This window comes from Hypanus sabinus, chromosome 21, assembly GCF_030144855.1.
Source record: "Hypanus sabinus isolate sHypSab1 chromosome 21, sHypSab1.hap1, whole genome shotgun sequence".
NCBI classification, from domain to species: Eukaryota; Metazoa; Chordata; class Chondrichthyes; order Myliobatiformes; family Dasyatidae; genus Hypanus; species Hypanus sabinus.
Window position 1 is genome coordinate 39,756,053 of NC_082726.1, and position 22,575 is coordinate 39,778,627.

At 41.4% G+C, this 22,575-nt stretch overlaps 1 protein-coding gene across 7 annotated transcripts in view; it reads right to left on the bottom strand.

Moving 5' to 3' along the window:
• Nucleotides 1-5,877: 5,877 nt before the first annotated feature.
• Nucleotides 5,878-22,575, bottom strand: part of LOC132378983 (rho GTPase-activating protein 22-like) — a 472,736-nt gene continuing 456,038 nt past the window's right edge. For all 7 annotated transcript variants that reach the window (XM_059946399.1, XM_059946397.1, XM_059946400.1 and 4 more), the window contains 2 exons: nt 15,944-16,853; nt 5,878-10,735 (listed from right to left, as the gene is read on the bottom strand). In XM_059946399.1, coding sequence (XP_059802382.1) covers nt 10,510-10,735; nt 15,944-16,853 — 1,136 coding nt within the window. In that variant the 3' untranslated portion in view covers nt 5,878-10,509. The remainder of the gene's footprint in view (nt 10,736-15,943; nt 16,854-22,575) is intronic.

A 22,575-nucleotide genomic window follows, 5' to 3' on the forward strand; every position in this document is an offset into this window, starting at 1 on the left:
TGGTACTGTATTGTGTAGTTTACTAATAAACACCTTTAATTTTCGGTACCACCAGACTCCAACGGATTCTTCTATTTCTGCTGGTCTGTAAACCCAGTTACGGGGTACGTAACATATTGTAAACATTTAAATTTTGATTCCCATTTCCACTCCTACATGTCGGTCCATGCCACCTTCTTGAGCCAAGATGATGCCACCTTCAAGATGGAGGAGTAACACCTTGTATTCCGTCTGGGTAGCCTGGTAACATGAATATTGATTTCTCCTTTCCAGTTAAAAAATCCCCTCCCCCTTTTCTCTTCCTCTATTCCTCACTCTGGCCGTTATCTCTTCTCTCCTGCCTATCACTTCCCCTGGGTCCCCTCCCCTTTCTCCTACGGTGCACTCTCCTCTCCTAGAAGGTTCCTCCTTCTCCAGCCCTTTATCTTTCCAACCCACCTGGTTTCACCTATCACCTTTTAGCTAGCCTCCTTCCCCTTCGTCCCACCTTTTCATTCTGGTGTCTTCATACTTCCCTTCCAGTCCTGAAGAAGGGTCTCAGCCTGAAATGCAGACTGTTTATTCATTTCCATAGATACTGAGTTCCTCCAGCATCTTGTGTGTGTTGCTTTGGATTTCCAGCATCTTTCTCGTGTTTTTGTAAATATATTGTTTGATTAAACATTCTTTGTTGTTTACATAATGCATCGTGGGTTATTTGTCAAAGTACATGAATGTCATCATGCCACCACAAGACAGGCATGCCTCACTGCACTAAAAAGTAAGTGGACATGCTTCGCCCAGCTCGCCTGTCTTTTTCTTTCAATTAGTTTTTATGTTTGGGGATACAAAACATAGCAATATCAACCTCCACTTTGAATACCTCAAATAATCTATCCTCCACAAACCTTGGAGTAAAAAAGATCCAGAGAATCAGAATCCTCTGCATTCCAGTTTTAAGCTACCACCTCTCCCTAATCTTGTGATTGTGCCCTCTATTTGATAATTCTCCCACTGCCGTCCCTCTCTGCATTACAAATACCCAACTTGTGGACATCCTGTTCACATGTGCAAGCACTTGGGGAATTGGCAGGGTGAGTGGCATTTGCTAGCCGCTGCAGGGCTGCAGATAACTTCAGCTGGGGAGTAATGGGCATTTCCAAGTGCCTCCTCTCTTCTCCTCTCCTCTCCTCACCCGATCCCTACCTGAGCTCCAACAGTCAGGGCCTGGGATGGAACCGGGCCAAGCCGGAACCACTGCGCAGACTCACTCACTCAGTCACTGAGTCAGTGAGGCCTAATACCAGCCGGACACTCTCCCATTACAGCTCTTTATGCAACCTTCTCCCTGATGCACCATCAATAACTCACACTGAGACGTAAAGCGAGATATCAGCTTTTATTGACTGGAAGAAGGAACCAGGAGTGAGTGTTCATCATACTATGTCCTGGAGACTGAGGCCGAGCGTCAGGCCTCAGATCGCCTTTATACAGGGGCCTGTGGGAGGAGCCACAGGAGCAGTCAGCAGGGGGCGTGTCCAGACAGGCACATAGTTCACCACACTCCCACACACAGTTTTTGTTCATTTCAAACAAATTATTAACAATTCTTGGCAACGGAAGCCTGTCATAACCTGAGAACCGTCTGTACTGGAAGCAACTTCCTTGTCATGCCACCTCGGGACGTGTCTGCTTCAGCAAGGCACCCTTCATTCCTCAAAACTCCAAGGAACGTAGGTCTAATTTCGTTAGCTTTCAGTGATGGGGCACCCCTTACATCTCAGGCATTAGTCCGAGATTGCTCAGGCAGAGGCTGTTTTAGTGGTAAACACAAAGTCAAGGGGGTATACGGAAGCTTGAAAGAAATAGTTTGGAAGGAGTGGTGAAGTAACATATTTCAACCAGAAACAAAGCAGAAATATTATGCTTGAAAGAATCAGTTAATCAAATCAAAATCAGGTTCATTATCACTGACATACTCTATCATGAAATTTATTGCTTTGCAGCGACAGTATAGTGCAATACATTAAAATTACTACCAGTTTAATAAGAAATATGAAAAAAATAGGCAGAGCAAAATGGTGAGGTTGTGCTCTTGGGTTCATGAATGGGTCAGATATCTGATGGCTGGGAGGAAGAAGCTATTCTAAATACATTTGAGTGTGCGTCTTCAGAATCCTGTACCATCTCCTTGATGGTAACAATGGGAAGATGGTGAGGGTCCTTAATGATTGATGCCACCTCCTGGAGGCATGACCTCTTGACTATGTCCTCAGTGGTGGGTTGGCTAGTGATGGAGCGCCTGAGTTTACAACTCAGTGCAGCTTTTTCCAGTCCTGTGCATTGGTGCCTCAGTACCAGTTGGTCATGCAACCAGTCTGAACGCCTTCCACAGTACATCTGTAGAAATTTGAATTTCGGTGATGTGCCAAATCTCCTTAAACAAAATGGAGCTGCTGGTATGCCTTCTTCATAGATGCATCAATATGCTTGGTCAAGAATAGATCTTCGGAGATTTTTCATCTTTCTCTTCTCAATTTTCTCCATTTTCCAGTGTGTATGTTTAAGCTTTCTTCCAATAAGCTCTTGGAAATGGGTTGCACTCCAAGCAAAACTCACAAAATTTTCTAGCTTGTGTTGAGGGCATTTAGAAGTGCAAATTTTTCCAGTCAATGGAAAAGCAGTGTTTGTTCTTGGTCATTGAACTTGTCAATTGTACTTGTTCAAGAACATTTACTTTCACTGAAGCCGGTAGATCAGAAGTTGTGAATGAAATGGTGTTCAAAAATGATAAATATATTTAGTTATGTTTCATCATAGACAAATAAATGCCTTGTTTGTTCTCATCTAATTTTCAACATTTTAGTGTCGTTGTCAAAGGCCATTATTGCTGTGCTCAAACATGTCTCTCCTCAATATGACGTTCCAGTGAACCAATCATTATGTACTAGAGCAATTTGCCTGTGACACAGTGTCATGCAAGAATGCATTAAAACACGTGCAACCACACAGTTAGATTATGATACGCTACTGGTAAAACATTGATAAAACTTTCTGAAAGGTGCTTATTGGCTGAGGTTATGTGCAACTTGCGAGAGATCTCTGATCTTCACTTTATTGGAATCTTCAAAGATACCAGAATAGAGATTTCTAAATGCATTTGTGGTATTCTTGCCCTTGTTACATTACTCCAGACATCTTGTTCAGAATAAATTTCCTTTTTCCTTTAGTTATTGGGATACTTTTGTGGCTAGCAGGAACTGCTTTATGTAATAAAACTGTATTGAATGTTATGATTAAATTGATGCTTATTTAGTCTTATCAGCAATGTGAAAATTGTATTGAAGTAATTTTCAGTTTTTTTTCAGCTTCCAAAAAATCTATATAGAAGTGAAATTAATTCCACACGGGCACAACTAAAGTTTCTGGAAACTTATTTTCTATCCACTCTCTTGCTCGATGTGTAAAACATGCATTACAATGTTTTTATCTGATGTGCCCAAATGTTTAAATAGATTTCTGAACAAGTTCACAGTAAAGGCTAATTGTCATGAAGAAACTGAATTTCAAACCTTCAGCATATATATTTATTTTACTTTTTTTTCACCCAGGTGGCAGTGAATTATAAAACACAGTGCCTGAGTGATTGGCAGATACACTCAATATTTTAGAAGTATCTGAACAAGCACTTGCCAAGACACAGAAGGCTACAGGCAAATGCCAGTAATTAGAATTGATATAGATGGTTACTTGATGGACATGTGGGTTGAAGGGCCTGTTCCTGTGCTGTATGACTCTTTCAACATCCGTCGACAAGCTTTTTGGGGGAAAGGATAATAGCATTGTACTGTTTTTCTTTGTGAAGTTACATATTGTCCCTCAAATGCCTCAGAGTTTAATTTTGATAATGAAAGCAGTTAGCTCCACTTCCTGAAGGTGCATTGAGGCGAACAGTAAGGATCTAAATGAGCAGTGTTGCAATGTTGAATTAAATCCACTGTCTAGGCTGGGGAAAGTGCCTTTTAACCATCAATTCTAACACTCTTAAATACGAATCTCCTTCAAATAAGTATCTTTTTCTTCGAAAGACACTGTTTCACTTCTATCATTTCCTCATTCAAAAAGGGAGAAGACTAGCTTCCCATTACGTTTGCATTTTTGAAACATCAATCATAAGAATTGCAAGAATTTCTATTGCTTTGCCTGTATGGTGAATTATTTGAAGTTACATTCTTTTTCAAGGTTAGGGCATGGATATCATTTGAATAACTTTTTTTGCATTTTCCTATTGTGTTTAAACAAATACTGCATTTGAATTGCTAAATTATTTTGTTGGGTGTTTGAAATTCTCTGGACACTTCACAATAGTAGGGGCAGACCCAACAGAAATTACATTTACGCCAATGGTGGAACTGAATCTGAGGGATAAATTACAATGGAATGAATGAGAAATGTAGTTTTTATTGTGGGCAAAACCAGTGCAAGTAAAAAAGCAAAAAGCTGCAGATTCTGAGAACTTGCAACAGAATGATAGAGTAACTTGGAAAATGCGTGCCTCAAGTGGTTGATGGTTTGAGTTGTTCTCTGATCTTGGCAATGCATTTGCAAACGTTAGATAATATGTTAGAAACTCTGAGCAGATCAAGTCCCATGTGTGGAAAGAAAAACAGGTTTGATAATTGATTCTCTTTCCACAGACGCTGTGCCATGGTAGCGCAGCACTCTTACAGCTTGATGTGTAGGAGTTCAGAGTTCAATCCCAGCATCCTCGGTAAGGAGTTTGTATGACCTCCCCATGGAATGTGTGCTTTACCTCCGGGTGCTCCGGTTTCCTCCCACAGTCCAAAGGTGTACTGGTTAGCAGGTTAACTGATCATTATGAATTGTCCTGTGATTAGGCAGGGTTAAATCAGGAGTTGCAGGCAGTGTGGCACAAAGGGCAGAAGGGCCCGTTCCACACTGTATCTCTAAAATAAATTTTAAAAATAAGTGTTGCCTGTCCAACAGAGTTTTCAGCACTTGTTTGTATTACTAGTACAAATGTGTTTCTGCACTGATGAATAGAACTTTATTGCCATTCCTAACATTGCTTTTTTTTGCCCACAATAGTAACAAAACATCTTATTCATTCCATACAAGGTTGGCATGGGTTCAGTGGGCTGAAGGACCTGTTTCTATGCTGTATAATTTAATTTTTTAAAAATCTTGCATGGTATCACTAACAGAGTTTAAAGACGTAACCAAATAATCCTAAAAGCAAAAATCATTTGGCACTCCCAACTTCAGTTGCTTGTTGTTTGAGCATCTCCATACATGAAGACATGAGGAACGAGTGGGTGATCATATATGGGGGTACTTCCAGAGTGATTGAGCAGCACTCTAAACAAAAGTAAAAGTTACCAAAGGCACTGTTCATTCAACTGAGGATCTGTTGAATACTTCTACTTTAATTAGACTTTATGATCTTGGCTTACACTCAACTTTGCAGCAAATTTCATAATTTCAGACTTCCAGTGTTTGAGTCTATTAAAATCTTTGTGAAGGTCATTTGAAAGGGAGCAATGGTGACCTTTACGAATTTAATGAGCTTGCTGTGAGGGACTTATTTTTGTGCTTTTGTAATCGCAGTCACTGGGAGATTACTAGACTGAAAGGTTCCTGGTTCAGTCCTGGACTTCTGTCAACACTCATTAAGGCATTTGAGTAGGTACATGGATAGGAAAGGTTTAGAGTGATATGGAATAAACACAGGCAAATGCAACGAGCTTAAATGGGAGTGTTGTTTGGCATGAATCGGCTGAGCTGAAGGTCTATTTCTGTGTTGTATGACTCTTTAAATGGTCTCAATGTAATTTACAAAGCTTTGTAAAAAACACAAACTGCTCATTTTTTCTCTCTTAAAAAGCTTAATATATTCAGTAGAGGAACAGTAAAGAGTCTGTTTACTTACAAGCTATTTTTTTTACATAGTGCAAAAACCAATAAAATACATCAATAACATTGGTTGGACATTTTAAATGTCTCATGAAAGACATGCTCAAATCTCAAATTGTGTGTGCAAATTGGTTCACGCTTCAAGCAATAATTTATTGTCCCAAGATACAGGCCTTACTTTCAAAGACAACGTCATTACTGTTTTAATAAGTAAATGCATGGACTATGGAACAACAGCCCACTGTGTTCAAAAGGCACAGAAAACTGGATAATGCAGCTATCCTGGAGCTATGTGATTAGTGATTTGATCTTTAAAAATAAGGCATATACATATTAATACTGCCATCACCACATCTGTGCTGCCTGTCCTATCTCAGTAGCAGGTTAACAATCTGCCTTGTTTAGTTGCTTGGTTCCACAGTGATAACACGACGACTCCACCAGTCACTCCGGGTAAAGCGAGTGCACACCACCAAGACAATCCTGATTTCATACAAAAATAAGAGGGGACCTGCATTGCTCATGCATTTGAGCTCTCTCTGTTATCCCGTCTATCATTCCAAATGGAAAGCAGAATGTAACTCATACCCAATGAATACATGAGGTTTTCTTTTGTTTGTAACACTATTGGATATTGCAAACTCCCACAGGCTGTTTGTGCCCTGATGTTGCAGGGTCTGTTCCCGCTGACATGGCTCTGTTTTGACACATGAATGTATGGGGTTTCCCTCTCTATAAACCTTCTACTGTTGACACCATTCAGTTGACCACTATTTGGTAGGAAAAGCTTTTTGTCCCATTTTCAAAAGGATATTTCATCAGGTAACTTCACCCTTACCAATTGATTTCCTCTTCATTCTTTGGCAGTTGCTATTTGCCCTTGGACATTCATAGTCTAGGGAATGAAGTGATTCCCTGCCCTGACACGGTGTAATGATCCCAGGGGGAGACCTAGTTGTGCTGGATTCCATACTGAATGTGGCCTCTTCTGGAGGCCAGTCATATGGGTCAGGTTTAATTCCAGAGGAGAAGGGGGAAAATAGTTAAATTCTAACATAGATGCAGACATTTTATAATGTCCCATTGGGACACTGAATACCAGCCATGAGCTAGCAAAGATTGAGGGGAAAATGCTATTTGTTGCTTTTTCTCCCCCTAGTATTCTGGATTACTGGTATTCTTTTAATGCTGGGCATTTGGTATCTGGTTCTATTACAATAATGCAGCCACATGCAAACAAACTTTGTGGAAAAACATCATATGCATTTAAACCCTTTGGGACTAAATGTGGGCCTTGCTGAACCTATTCCATTTTCAAGAGTAATAATCTATTCCATTGCAATTCCAATTGTCATAGCCAAAGGTTCTGATCACTTCATTGATAAAGGTTTCCTTAGCAAGTTATTTAGAACATGTAAGGATTGTCAGAAATCCAATTGCACTTTGCAATACTGGCCCTTAAAACACTTACTCACAGTTCATTCTCAAGTGACAGATTGAATTTTAAAGTCCCTTAAAATGGCAGGTGATGATGAAATTTTGAATAATTGACATTGTGCTTAATACAGTTTTATAACTTACACTTGATATGTAAGAAATAACATCCATGTAAATAATTTCCCCATACACATCATTTCCTGTAAATAGACAAGAGACTGAACAAGCCATTTGACAGAACTCTTAAACAGCAGTTATGTGACCTTTGCCCTTTTACACGATGGTCTTTATTGATCAGTTACACATTAAGGTCATTAATTGAAATATACAGTCACAACATCTTGCTGTGTTTCTCACCTCACAGCTTAAACTAGGAGGAATGTTTGAAAAGCATTTTCTTACGAGAAGAGTGGGTGATGTATCTAGATTCATATTTTGATGGCCACTGTGGAACGGGAGCTTAAAACTACTGCCAATCTTTCCTTGAATGATATATCAAATTTTGTTGGAGACAGCAAACCAAAGACTGACATGAAATAAAATCAATTGTGGCATTTATGTCTTCTTGATCAAGAGCACATTGGCATGCATTCATGATCTAAAGCACTTGAATCCTGTGGGGCCCCTACTGAGTGCTTTTAGATTTTATTATCTGTCTCTGTATAAAAGTTTTTTTTTAAAATGAGCAACTGGTTAAATATTCAAAGGTTTCAAACAGTCGAAGAAGCATTGCAGCTGTGATCAACCCATCATCTGAACAGGATTGCACTTTAAGGAGAATTTGCTGTATCTGGATCAAAAGGACAGTGAATGTGATATCATAGGGACTGTTAAAATATCTTCCACGTAGAAATAAAACATAAAATGCTGGCAATGAGAACAGGCAGTAACCGTGGCGATCAATGGGAAGCTGATTAACCTTGATTCTAAAAAGACTTTGGCTTTCTGTGTGAATGCACCATGCCAGGAAAGTTATGGAAACCACAGTTTATCATTTCCTCCATCTATGAGCTGAGTTCATTCACACCAAGTCTCTGGGACAATTATCTGAATGCATTATCCAGTGAGGCTCTACCCATATTATGGATTTAGTTATGCTTTATCCCAGCACCATTTCAGACAATATCTTGTGCTCTAATTTATTATTCATTAATATAAATACAGGTTCCTCCACATCCCCTCAAGTCTACAGCAACTTAACAGTATGAAACTTGTGCTTGGATCCAGCCAATTTGGTCAATCGTACATAAGGACAGGGAAAAACTTGAAATAGGGAAAACATTAAGATAAAATGTTAATATTAATCTATTTCTATAATTAAAAAATAGGCTAAATGAACAGGTAGCCATTAAAGTTTGGTATTTCAATGGCTAATAGTTACAAGGAATGATATTTTAATAGCCTTTTTCTATAAAATACTTCATTCCTTTGATTTTTCTCAAGCTTAGTGAATCGGATCATTACTGTCTGCATAACCTGGATGTCTGATATATGGTGAGCAAGAAAGGAATTACTAAATGTCTGATATTACTATATGTCTGGATGTCTGATATAGAAACACAGGAATTTGTTGGTATTGCTCTTCAAATGAAGATCATAACTCATCATAAAGCAGAGAGGTTCTCATGTTATTGAAGGCTCCTTGCTTCAATGTTTGTAACAATTTTGCCTGTCTACTAACAGTTTACTTTTCCCAGTATTTTTTTTTTTTTTTGCTTCTGATCTGCATACCGAGCAGAAAAATTGGACCATACACAGTCATTTCAAACAATCCATAAGTGGAGTGGTTTCCCATCGCGCCCGAATGAAACTGTGTAGAGCTGAGTTAAAACCTCTAGGTGGCAGCCTTGCATAGCATTGCTACAAGACAGCTTGTGCACAACTCTGAGCTGTTGCAGTGGTTCCAAAATTACTGACAAAGAGCTTAACATTCTGTGTGAATCAGCAGTACACTGACAAGAGGTGGAAGCTAATAGATATGCACAGGTACTCGGAGGCTAAGCAAAAATTGACCATCTGTTTACTCACACTGCAATAGCCCAGATGTAAACTGGAGTAGCAGGTTTTCTGGACTATCGTCTAATAACATTTGTTAAACATGTTACACAGCAGTATAATAAGCAGTGGGATGACAGTGTAGTCAAACCTGGTGAGTTTAAAGAGAGTGTGGGGACATAGAACATGTGAGTTTCAGCTTGTACCTTGTTTAACTGTGTGAGAACAGAGAACGGATGACACTGCTTCAGAGATCTTGAGGTCAGTCTGTGTGAAGTCTTGTGATATAGTGGGTTTCTCCAGGAGCTTCGGTTTCTTCCCACGACCCAAAGACAAATGGTTTGGGAGGTTAACTGGCCACTATATCATGTACTCTAGTGTGTCGGTGAATAGTAGAACTTCTGATGAGCTATAGGGAGATTTTTCTTCTTCAAATTGGACCAGTATAGGGTTCGTGTAGAAGTGTGTTTGATGGGCCTGTTTTGTGCAGTCTAACTGTAAATGGACAGTTAACCATGCTCATGTTGGTAGTTTTCCAAACCCGACATCTGGGTGACATCCAGCTCCCACTCTGGATTAATGCGTGAGTCCTGTGCCAAAACACCCGGAGTTCCGAATAATCGGACAACTGATCATTAGAGGTTTACTGTAAGTTACACAAACATGACAATTTGCTCTCCAGGAAACTGAATGAGGTGAATTACAGCCTGACTTTTTTTGGGGTGGGGTGTGGGGGGGGGGGCGGAAGAAAAAGTCGTATGCTTAACTTTTCCACCTCAATTTCAGACCCACCAAATTGTTGCACCATTACAATGTCTTGATGTACAGAGAGGAAATAAGCCTCATCACGTTGTAAACATGGTTGCTTCTTGAGCAGAAGCAGGGTTTGGGACTCTTTGGAATGGGCTTAAGAGAAGACATACTAACTTCCAAATGTCTACTTGCAGAAAATCAATATGTAAACAGCCTGTGGGGCCCACGAGAGCCTTCCCAACAGCGACAAAAAAGCATGAGTAGTACAAAACATAAATGACTATTAATGCTCATACCACATTAAATCATAGCATTAAAAATAAATGCATATGCTTCTTATAAAATATCAACTGTGTTTGTAAACGGGTGTCTTTGTGGTCTGGCATGTCGCAGGTTTAAGAACAGATTTTGCTACTTGGGATTGGAATCCCTGGATTCCAGCGTAAAGTCTCCTAAGGTGGCAAAGAAGTCCTCCATTTCCTTCTGCAGGAGGAGGTTTCGCTTCTCCGCATCTTCACGTGCCCGGTCTGTGTTCCGCATCCTAATCTCAAGCATGGTGTATTTCTTTTTCCCCTGGTCCAACTCTTCTTCCAGTTTGTTCACTTGCACTCTCAGCTCTGTGCTGGACTCCTCAAGCCTGAAGAAATCAATGAACAAGGATCAAATATAGTTGTGTGCTGATGCAATAACATTCAACAATTATAAAGAATAACTTAATATTTTATCTAATTCTTTTATGGAATAAAATGTGCCAGAATGTAAACAGCATTATAAACAGTGGTTTAAAGTATTTACAGTGCATAGATAAAACAGCTGATCAGATTAACTGCCTGAGGAAGAAACTTTTAAGATGCCGTGAAGTTTTTATTTTACTTCCCTAAAGCATTTCCAGAAGGGAGCTTTAGGAAAAGATATTTTACAGGGTGGGTGGCATTTGCAATGATTTTTTCTCTATCCCGTTCTTTGTTCTGGACAACCTGCTGTGATGGTAGACTGATGCAGTTAGTTTGGGCTTGTCTTCTGTTGTTGTAACCTTTCGATTGTTGTAACGTCACCTCAGACTCACATACAAGATGTGAAATTCCATTCTTAATTGTAGTACCTCCTTACTTTTGCCAAAGGTGCTTTGGCTTTTCACTATTCAAATATTTGGGCAGGATTTAGTTTCAAGCATTTTGGCTGAACTCCATGTTCATTGGATCATCTGATCAGTTACTATTTTTAATCTTAACAGTTTTTCTAAGTGAGAGACAAACAAGTTTGTATTGGATTTTGTGAGAGGTGATAGATTGATACACATCAGAAGAACCAAAAAGACATCAACACCAAATAAAAATGATCATTCGAAGGTGAATTTATGAAAACGGCTGATAACTCAAGGTACAGCCAAAAGTAACAGGAATTATGGGAAATATTACTGAAATGACTAATGCCTTGGCACCACTAGATGGGACTAGTGCATCAGAATGGATTCAGTATACGAAAATGAACGTCAACTCTCCTCAGTCATAACTCTCATGAATGTCAGTTTGTTGTTGTTCATTTCCATACCTTGTGAGGCATCAGGCAGCAACCTTGCCATTTCTTTAGCATTTATCTGTTTTTTTTTACGAAGGCAAATTGCTAGCTCAACACTCAACCCAACATGAAAGGAAAGCGTGCAAGGAGCTGGCCAGATTCAAACCCGGGACCATTGGTCTTGAGGTCTGGTATGGATGCCACTACACCACCTGCCGGCAAAAATGTCAGTTTATCTTAGGCTTACTTTTATAGTATGTGAGTATCCTCCCTCACTACCATTCAGGGCCCCAAGCACTCCTTCTAGGTGAGGCAGCCCTTCACCTGTGTGTCTGTTGGGGTCATCTATTGTGTTTCATGCTCTCAGTGTGGCCTCATGTATATCGTTGAGATTCGATGTAGATTATGAGACTGCTTCACTGAGAACCTACGCTCCACCTGCTAGAAAAAGTGGGATCTCCCAGTGGCCACCCGTTTTAATTCCACTTCCCATTCCCATTCTGACATTTCAGTCCATGGCCTCCTCTACTGCCATGATGAGGCCACACTCAGGTTGGAGGAGCAACACCTTATATTCCATCGAGGTAGCATCCAACCTGAAGGCATGAACATCAATTTCTTGAATTTACGGTAATGTTCCCCCCCACCCCCCAACTTCACCATAGCCATTTTCCTCTCTCATCTTATCTCCTTAACTGTCCACCACCTCCCTCTGGTGCTCCTCCCCCTTTTCTTTCTTCCATGGCCTTCTGTCCTCGCCTATCAGGTTTCTCCTTCTTCAGCCCTGTACCTCCTTTATCAATCAACTTCCCAGCTCTTTACTTGACTCCTCTCCCCTCCCAGTTTCACCTTCTTATTCTGACTTCTCATCTTTTTATTTCTCCAGTCCTGATGAAAGGTCTCGGCCAGAGATGTCGACTGTCTTCTTTTCCACAGTTGCTGCCTGGCCTGTGGAGCTCCTCCAGCATCTTGTGTGCGTTGCTCAGATTCCCAGCATCTACAGATTTTCTCTTGTTTGCAAGTAGTAACAAGGATTTAGTCTACTCCAATCTTGCTCTTTAGCAATTATAACCAAAGTTACAATCTGAACACTCTCCACGAAATAAACCTTCATTAAGGCAGTCTGTAATAAAGATTCCAGGGAGATATCCACAATTGACTTTCCTTAAAAACATGCTTGTTTAAAGATCCTGGCACTCAGATTGCTCAAGGTATCTTATCGTTTCGCCAGCTGCTGTGTTAAGTTATCACTAAACAAGCCGCCATGTCAACATGCCAGCAGCTTGCAGTCTGAAAGCCTGATAACAGGGGGAAAAGTAGGCAAAGCCGTTAAACACCTGCCTCTTAAAGTGTCTGCAAGCAGCCACCTGTGTTTTGTCTGTCTGCATCACCAGAAGCCCGGCTAAACAAAATGTTCATGAAGTGGGAGAGGATTGTGTCAGATCCACATGGAACATGCTTGGAGAAACTTCAACCACTTCTGAAATGAACTGATGGGAGATAAGAATGAGGGGGATCTCACTGAAACCTATTGAATATTGAAAGGCCTAGATATAGAGTGGATGTGGAGAGGGTATTTCCCACAGTGGGGGAGTCTAGGACCAGGAGGAAGAGCCTCAGAATAGAGACATTACTTTAGAACAGAGTGAGGAGGTATTTCTTTAGTCAGAGGCTGGTGAATCTGTGGGATTCATTGCTACCGACGGCTGTGGAGGCCAAGTCACTGGGTATATTTAAAGTGGAGTTTGATAGGTTCTTGATTAGACAATAGACAATAGGTGCAGAAGTAGATCATTCGGCCCCTCGAGTCTGCACCGCCATTCTGAGATCATGGCTGATCATTCACTATCAATACCCAGTCCCTGCCTTGTCCCCATATCCCTTGATTCCCCTATCCATAAGATACCTATCCAGCTCCTTCTTGAAAGCATCCAGAGAATTGGCCTCCACCGTCTTCCGAGGCAGTGCATTCCACACCTCCACAACTCTCTGGGAGAAGAAGTTCTTCCTCAACTCTGTTTTAAATAACTGACCTCTTATTCTCAATCCATGCCCTCTGGTACTGGACTCTCCCAACATCTGGAACATATTTCCTGCCTCAATCCTATCAAATCCTTTAATTATCTTAAACGTTTCAATCAGATCCCCTCTCAATCTCCTCAATTCCAGTGTGTACATGCCCAATCTCTCCAATCTCTCTGCGTAAGACAGCCCTGCCATCCCAGGAATCAACCTAGTGAATCTACGCTGCACTTCCTCAATTGCCAGAATGTCCTTCCTTAAACCTGGAGACCAAAACTGTACATAATATTCCAGGTGTGGTCTCACCAGGGCCCTGTACAAATGCAAAAGGACATCCTTGCTCTTGTACTCAATTCCCCTTGTAATAAAGGCCAACATTCCATTTGCCCTCTTCACTGCCTGTTGCACTTGCTCATTCACCTTCATTGACTGGTGAACTAGGACTCTTAGGTCTTTTTGCATTTCTCCCTTACCTAACTCTACACCGTTCAAACAATACTCTGCCCTCTTGTTCCTGCTTCCAAAGTGGATAACTTCATATTTATTCACATTGAATGACATCTGCCAAGTATCTGCCCACTCACCCAGCCTATCCAGGTCTCCCTGTATTCTCCTAACGTCCTCTTCGCAAGTCACACTGCCACCCAGTTTAGTATCGTCAGCAAACTTGCTGATATAGTTTTCAATGCCCTCATCTAAATCGTTGACATAAATCGTAAAGAGCTGTGGTCCCTATACAAAGCCCTGTGGTACCCCACTAGTCACCTCCAGCCAGTCCGAGAAACACCCATTCACTGCTACCCTTTGCTTTCTATCTGCCAACCAGTTTTCTATCCATGTTGAAACCCTGCCCCCAATGCCATGAGCTCTGATTTTACTCACCAATCTCCTATGTGGCACCTTATCGAATGCCTTCTGAAAATCTAGGTACACAACATCCACTGGCTTACCCTTGTCTAACATCCCTGTTACACCCTCAAAAAAACTCCAACAGTAAGGACTTCCATTATAGACTTAAACTCCATTAGTAAGGGTGTCAAATGTTATGGGGAGAAAGCAGGAGTTTGGGACTGAGAGAGATAATAAATCAGACCTGAAAGAACGGTGGAGCAGACTCGATGGGCCAAATGGCCTAATACTGCTCCTACGTTTTATAGTCTTATGGAAAATTGAAGGAGGCGATAGGTAGGTAGATAGGAAGAATGTATTTGCTAGGGAAAAGATGGTGTGGAGAGGAGTTGGTGGGTAGTTGGGAAGTTCAGAGTTCATAAAAATGAAATAAAGAAGGGAGATGAGCAATTGGAGCAGAGTGAGCAAGCTCAACAACTTAGGGAATGTCAGAGGGCAAAGACAGGATGATAACAAAACCAGATTCAGATTATAGTTTTTAATGATCCATAATCCACCTTCACTTCCTGAATCCTTTGCAGCAGGACTCAAACACTTAAAAGCAGGATTCCAGTGGATGGAATTTTATATGTACAATATTTATCCAAATTTTAAAAATCGTGTTTCTTTTTTAAACTTTAACAGAAGATCTTAATCACATTTTGGAGTAAATTTGAAATCCCCATTAAAGTCATTCAGAACATGATGCAGGGAAGTTTTACCATGTTAAGAAAAAAAGCATGATCTTATTGAAATGCCTGGATTCCATTAACGTTCCTGCTAATGGAAGCTTTCCTCTTGAATGAGGAATTGAACCTGGCAGAAGCAAGGCCTGACAATGTGGTCACCTCTCCCTGGTCCCCCACGTACTCCGTTAATGCTTCCCTCACTGTAAGCAGAGGTAAGAGTATAACCTTATACCTCATTAACCCAGAGACAGGGAGGGTACAGCTACTGGATTCTTTTGGGTTCCATGACCTCCACCATCCCACTGTCAGTTCACTGGATCCAGTGCTGCACTGGTGTAAGTAGTGGATTCTTGCCTGTTTTGTGCAAGTACCAATGCTTTCTTCACCCAATGATTCTGGATGTAGGCTGAAGCACTTACTTTTCTGCACACAGTTAAGGCAGCAGTGACTCAGGTTCAATTCCTGTCTGTAAGGGGTTTGTATGTTCTCACTGTGACTGTGGGGTTTCCTCCAGGTGATCCAGTTTCCCCCTTTCAAAGACATACGGTTTAATTAGTCACATAGGTGTACTCGGGCCGGAACGGCCTCTAACTGTGCATGTAAAGCCTTTCTAGAATTGCATGCAAAAATCAAAAATCACACACTGACCCTGGTGCAGATCCACATATAAAACTCCGAAGTGGAACTCAGAAAGCAACTATGTAAACCTTAATTATAGGCCTTGTCACCTTTTAATCCTGGTTTCGTACTCTGCCCTTTGTCTGGTCAGCTCTGACTTGAGCTGCGTGACCAGGCTCTGAAGCGCTTTCGAGCATGTGGCCGAGTCACTGGACGCAAAGAGTAAGTCACTGTTCTCGCTGCAGCTCGCGCTGCTGATGCACACGTCAAACGCCTCGCTCCCGTTGCAGGGCTCACTCCTCGGCGCCTCGCCCTGTGGCTGGGTGGCGTGCACCGGCCAGTCAGCTTTCGTACAGTTGAGCACCAGAGAGTCACTTTCCTGACACGTTAGGGAACTGCTGGAGTCAGCCACGGAAATTTCACAGGATGACGTCGACCAGGTAGTGCTGGCCACACTGTGCCTGTCGCCTGCGCTCAGGGAAAGGTTGGACGATGGCACGTTATCGTAGGTTGATAGACGTGAAGACCCAGATTCTTTGACCCTGTCCCCAGAGGAAGTCCTTCTGTGTCCTCGTAGTGAAGACAATCCATTCATTAGCCAATTCCCACTGGTTGTTAAGTGTGGAATATCTAAAGTCGAGCCACCTACTTTAGCACTACTGGACCTTCCTCCCGTCTGTTTAAATGAGTACTTCCAGCCGGGGAGAGTTTGCAGTCTTCTGCTAGGGCTGGTACTGCCAGCCACAGGCCTGTCTGCTCGGTCTCGAGGTGCATTTTTGGAAACAGTCACGGGGGTGCTCACGTTCACGTCCAGTGAGGTGGCACTGTTGCAGGAGCTCCTCGCTTGATTGTCAGCCTCGGCCTCTTCACACTCCTCCTCTGACACCCACTCCACCAGGCAGCGCTTGCTCAGCAACCTCGTGTCGGGCTGGGGGACGGGAATGTCACTGGAAATGATAGGGAAGAGCCTGTCGTGCTCACTGATCAGCACGGTCATTAGATGCTGCACCAGGGACGTACCTGTTGGAGGGACAGGGAAACAAAACAAAGCGAGTTACCTTCAATGGACTTGCCACAAACTCTGCTGCACATTTGAGCATGGTCCCTTTCTTATAAAAACACTGAGATTTTGTTCTTTGATGATTATGATTCATTTTGTGCTCCCATGAGGAATTGAGCACAGGCTATTTGAGCTGTGGTTACTAAGTTGTCACTACATTATCAAAGGATTACTTTTCTGGTGGTACATAGGATCCAATTTCATACTTTATTACTTCTTTACTCATGGCCCCATTTTACTAACAACTTCAATTCTCAACACCTATCGAATACTGAAAAGCCTAGATAAAGTGGATGTGGAAAGGTTATTTCCTATTGTGAAGGAATCTCAGACTCAGAATAGAAGGGTGTCCCTTTAGAAAAGAAATGAGGAATTTCTTTAGCCAGAGGGTGGTGAATCTGTGGAATTTGTTTCCACAGATAACTGTGGAGGCCAAGTCATTGGGTATATACAGTGGCATGCAAAAGTATGGGCACCCCTGGTCAAAATTTCTGTTACTATGAATACAGGTGTCCCCCCGCTTTATGAATGTTTGCTTTACGCCACTTCGCTTTTTCAAAAGACCTACATTAGTAACCTGTTTTCGCATTACAAAGAGGATTTTCACTTCTACAAAAATTTTTGCAAAGGGGTACACACCTGTATTTAAGTGAGCAGAAGATGAACTGATCTCCAAAAGTCACAAATTTAAAGATGAAACATTCTTTTCAACATTTTAAGCAAGATTAGTGTATTATTTTTGTTTTGTACAATTTTAGAGTGAGAAAAAGGAAAGGAGCACCATGCAAAAGTTTGGGCACCCCGAGAGATGTGAGCTCTCAGATAACTTTTACCAAGGTCTCAGACCTTAATTAGCTTGTTAGGGCAATGGCTTGTTCACAATCATTGTTAGGAAAGGCCAGGTATGCAAATTTCATAGCTTTTTCAATACCCTGACTTCTCAAACCTTGCCCCAACAATCAGCAGCCATGGGCTCCTCTAAGCAGCTGCCTAGCACTCTGAAAATTAAAATAAATGATGCCCACAAAGCAGGAGAAGGTTACAAGAAGATAGCAAAGTGTTTTCAGGTAGCCATTTCCTCAGTTTGTAATGTAATAAAGAAGTGGCAGTTAACAAGAACGGTGGGGGTCAAGTTGAGGTCTGGAAGACCAAGAAAACTTTCCAAGAGAACTTTCTGTAGATTGCTAGAAAGGCAAATCAAAACCCCCGTTTGACTGAAAAAGACCTTCAGGAAGATTTAGGAAGAAAAGCTTTCCTACGTCTTCACCACAAAATTCAGCGTCAGAAGTTTGCAAAGAAACATCTAAACAAGCCTGATGCATTTTGGAAACAAGTCCTGTGGAGTGATGAAGTTAAAATAGAACTTTTTGGCTGCAATGAGCAAAGATATGTTTGGAGAAAAAAGGGTGCAGAATTTCATGAAGAGAACACCTCTCCAACTGGGGTGGATCAATCATGTTTTGGGCTTGTGTGGCAGCCAGTGACTTGGGGAACATTCCTCTAGTAGATGGAAGAATCCATTCAATTAAATGCCAGCAAATTCTGGAAGCAAACATCACACCGTCTGTAAGAAAGCTGAAGATGAAAAGAGGATGGCTTCTACAGCAGGATAATGATCCTAAACACACCTCAAAATCCACAATGAACTACCTCAAGAGGCACAAGCTGAAGGTTTTGCCATGGCCCTCACAGTCCCCCGACCTAAATATCAATGAAAATCTGTGGATAGACCTCAAAATAGCAGTGCATGCAAGACGGCCCAAGAATCTCACAGAACTAGAAGCCTTTTGCAAGGAAGAATGGGCAAAAATCACCCAAACAGGAGCTGAAAGCTGGCTACAGAAAGCGTTTACAAGCTGTGATACTTGCCAAAGGGGGTGTTACTAAGTACTGACCATGCAGGGTGCCCAAACTTTTGCCTCAGGCCCTTTTCCTTTTTTGTTATTTTGAACTATGAAAGATGGAAATAAAAAAAGTAATCTTGCTTAAAATATTAAAGAAATGTGTCATCTTTAACTTTATGCCTTTTGGAAATCAGGTCATCTTTTACTTGCTTAGCTATTCACAGTAACAAATTTTGACCAGGGGTGCCCAAACTTTTGCATGCCACTGTATAAAGAGGAAGGTGATAGGTTCTAGATTAGTACTGGCCAAGGTTATGAGGAATAGCGTTGGGAGGGATAACAGATCAGCCATAATGGAATGGCAGAGCAGTCTCAATGGGCCAATTGGCCTAATTTTGCTCCTATGCCTTATAGTCAATTTCTCATTTCAGACAGAAATGTAAACCCACTGTTACATTTTTATTGACCAGGAATAACCCTGAAAATGAAACTTTACCTACCTCTCCACTTCAAAGGGAACTTCTGATGGGAGTTTGGTAGTTCCAGTTCATAGCACTCCTTTTTTCCTGTTCTAGACAATAAGCACTAAAATACCCTTAACTTGGGGCTTACCTGATCAATAGTCATTGACTACTGCACTGGCACACAATGTGTGATTTTGCCAATTCAAGGGCATCTTCAGCTAATGCCTCTGAGCATTAATGCAAACTAAGTTTAGTCTCTGCTGTAATATGGGACTTACTGGCTTGTGTGTGCACAGCAAGATCCCACAATATGGACCAATCTGCTTGAGCGATGCTGTTTAAGCCAGGACACAAGGGATAAGACAGGATCTGAGGCAGCAGGCAGGATTTAGTTTAACACGTTAACAGAAAGTCAGTGGCCCCAACACTGCCTCACTTCCTATGATGCTATTTGAATTTGACGATGACAGAGTATCCGGTGAATTTTGAGCACGCTACCCAGAAGAACCCCTGAGTCACAGCTTAAAACAAGATGTCCATCATATTTTCCCACATTATTTGATTGCAATGCTTTTAACAGAATACAGAAAACACTGGAAATGCTGAGAGCAAGGGATATACAATGTATGTTTCACTGCTGAAAAGTATTTGACCATGAACAGTAACCCCACTTTCTCCTGTGGTTCAAGCATTTTCTAATTTTATTTCAGGTCTCCAGCATCTGCTGCATTTTAGTTTTCCTGTTTCAGCCAAAGTTTGCTGAAAGTTACTACGGGTGCTCTGCGTGCTCTTTTTTGCGCATTCTAACATCATCAGAAGCCCAAACGGAAAGCACCAATCAATAGGACATCATTAAAACAGCCAGGGGATTTTGTGTAGACAAAGTGGTAGAGGCAGAAGGACAAACAGCTTGGAGAAAGGTACTGAGTCTGTGCTGTCCAGCTGCCCGTTTACACTAATCCTGCTCACAGTTCAAGGAATTTACACTAGAATCCATGCACAATGGTCAAATTTAACCCAACGATAAAGAGACGAAAGGAAAAGATCAAAACAACCAGGTAATAATTTGGGGAAAAGAGAGTGTAAAGAAAAGACTGCAATAGCAGTAATGGTTATCAGATATTAGAGGACCCACCAAAACACAAGCTCTTAGGAGACCACAGTCAACTCGATTATACCACTACTAGTTATCAACTATACAAACAGAATCATTATTTAAGATGCTATTTTGTGATGGATCATTTAAATGATGTAGGTCAACATCAATGTTCCCTCTAATTTGTAATGACCAGTGTGCACAAAAATCATGTGCTGTGTGACTTTTTGCCCAGTAACAACAACATGTGCGAGCGCGCTGAATAATTTCTTTAATAAGAACAGTAAATAAGCTAGTTCTAAAATCTGCAGACATATTATCCAAACTCCACATTGTCAACACCGTCCGCAGCTGAAACCGGAAAAGGAAATGTGATTGTGTATGATTGTGAAATATACTTAACATGTCAACCAGGTAGAGGATGACAATCTTTTTGAATATGGTTAAACTCCTTTGTGTGCTAGTAGCGAAAGTTGTGTGTGCGCACACAACTTAGAGGGAATATTGGTCAACATAACTCCTAACTGACTGACAACTTAGTTTTTTGTTCTGTGTACAAGTTACACACCCAAAACCAGAATTCAGTCGGGTCATTAGCACTGGGCAGTGGTCCTACCAGCTGAGCCAGTGTGGCAACTAAACCTCACAGGAATGGCTCAAATCGAGCAATTTCCTAGACTCATATGTCAAAACATATAGCAGATGCTGATATTAATTCTTCAAACTACTTTGAACTTTGATTTGATTTTGATTTCACAATGATTTTATAATCACCACTAGCAATTGTCTGTTGATTTTAGTGACACAGTTGGTAAGAGTCAATGCTGCGCAGTGGCAGAGACCCAGGTTCAATTCTGACTTTGGGTGCTCTCTGTGATTCCTCTGGGGGCTTGGGTCTCTTCCCACATCCCAAAGAGCACAGGTTGGTTTACTGGCCACTATAAACTGCCCCTGAAATCTGGGTGAGTGTTATTCATCTGGGATCAGTGTAAGATGGGTGGTTGATGTTCGGGACTGGATAGGCCAAAGGGCATATTTACATTCTGTATCTCTCAATATCTCATTCCAATATTTTCTTTATACCATAAAGAAACCCTGCCCCCTGCACCAGTCCCTCGACCACCCATTCACCTCCAACCAGGAAAGGCTCCTTTTATTCCCACTATTGCCTCCTGCCAATCAGCCTCTCCTTTATCCATTTATAACCACAGGACACAGAGCGGGGGGGGGGGGGGTGACGGCATCCTCTTAGAACAAAGATGAGGAGGAATTTCATTAGCCTGGGAGTGGTGAATCTGTGGAAGTTGTTGCCACAGGCAGCTGTGGAGGCCAAGTCATTGGTTATACTTAAGGCAAATGTTGATAGATACTTGATTAGTCAGGATTTAAAGGGATACAGGGAGAAGGCAGGAGATTGGAGCTGAGGTGAAAAATGGATCAGCCATGGTGAAATGGTGGAGCAGACTAGATGGGCCAAATGGCCTAATTCTGCTCCTATATCTTAGGGAGGCATGGCATCCTCTACCCTTCCTGATTTTTAATCCTTGATCAAGTTATTTTGGAACTAGGGATCATACAGAAAAAAATGGCAAAATGAGATTCAAACACAAGACAATTGCCCAAAGGGTGTTTCTTCGGAGAAAGTTGAAAATGGCTACAATTAATGCAGCACTCTTTGAACTTTACCCACTGCTTTCCACCAGTATTGATCAGGCAACGGGAGAAGATTTGTTAAATAATAGGAAAATAAAAATGAAACTAAAAGAAATGATCAAGACAATAGGCAATATCTCGGGAAAAGAGAGTCAAGAGAAAAGGCAGAGACAGCAGTAACACAAAATAGCATACAAACAGAATCATTAATTGGTATGCAAAAAACAGACTGAAGCAACTCAGCAACTGTGAAGGAAAATTGACAGTTGACATTTGAGGTCAAGACCCTTCATTAATTTTAATGCTTTTCGTGAATGTGAACTGTTCAAAGGATATGTAGGTCAATACAATTCCTAACTGACTGATAACCTAGAATTTTTCATTGAACAATTAACAAGTTTATACAACTACACTTTATACACATTTCACAATGTGCCCAGTGCTGATCAAATTAATCCTGGAGCATCCTGAATATAATTATTCCTATTACCAAGGAAACATATGAATTTTAAGTTGGCCTGATCCTCCTCAGTGGGGCTTGAGAAAGGAGCAGTGGCTTACACACGCACACACCCACACAATCACTTAGGTGGTGGGAGAGAAGAAACATCCCTGCCAATGAGAA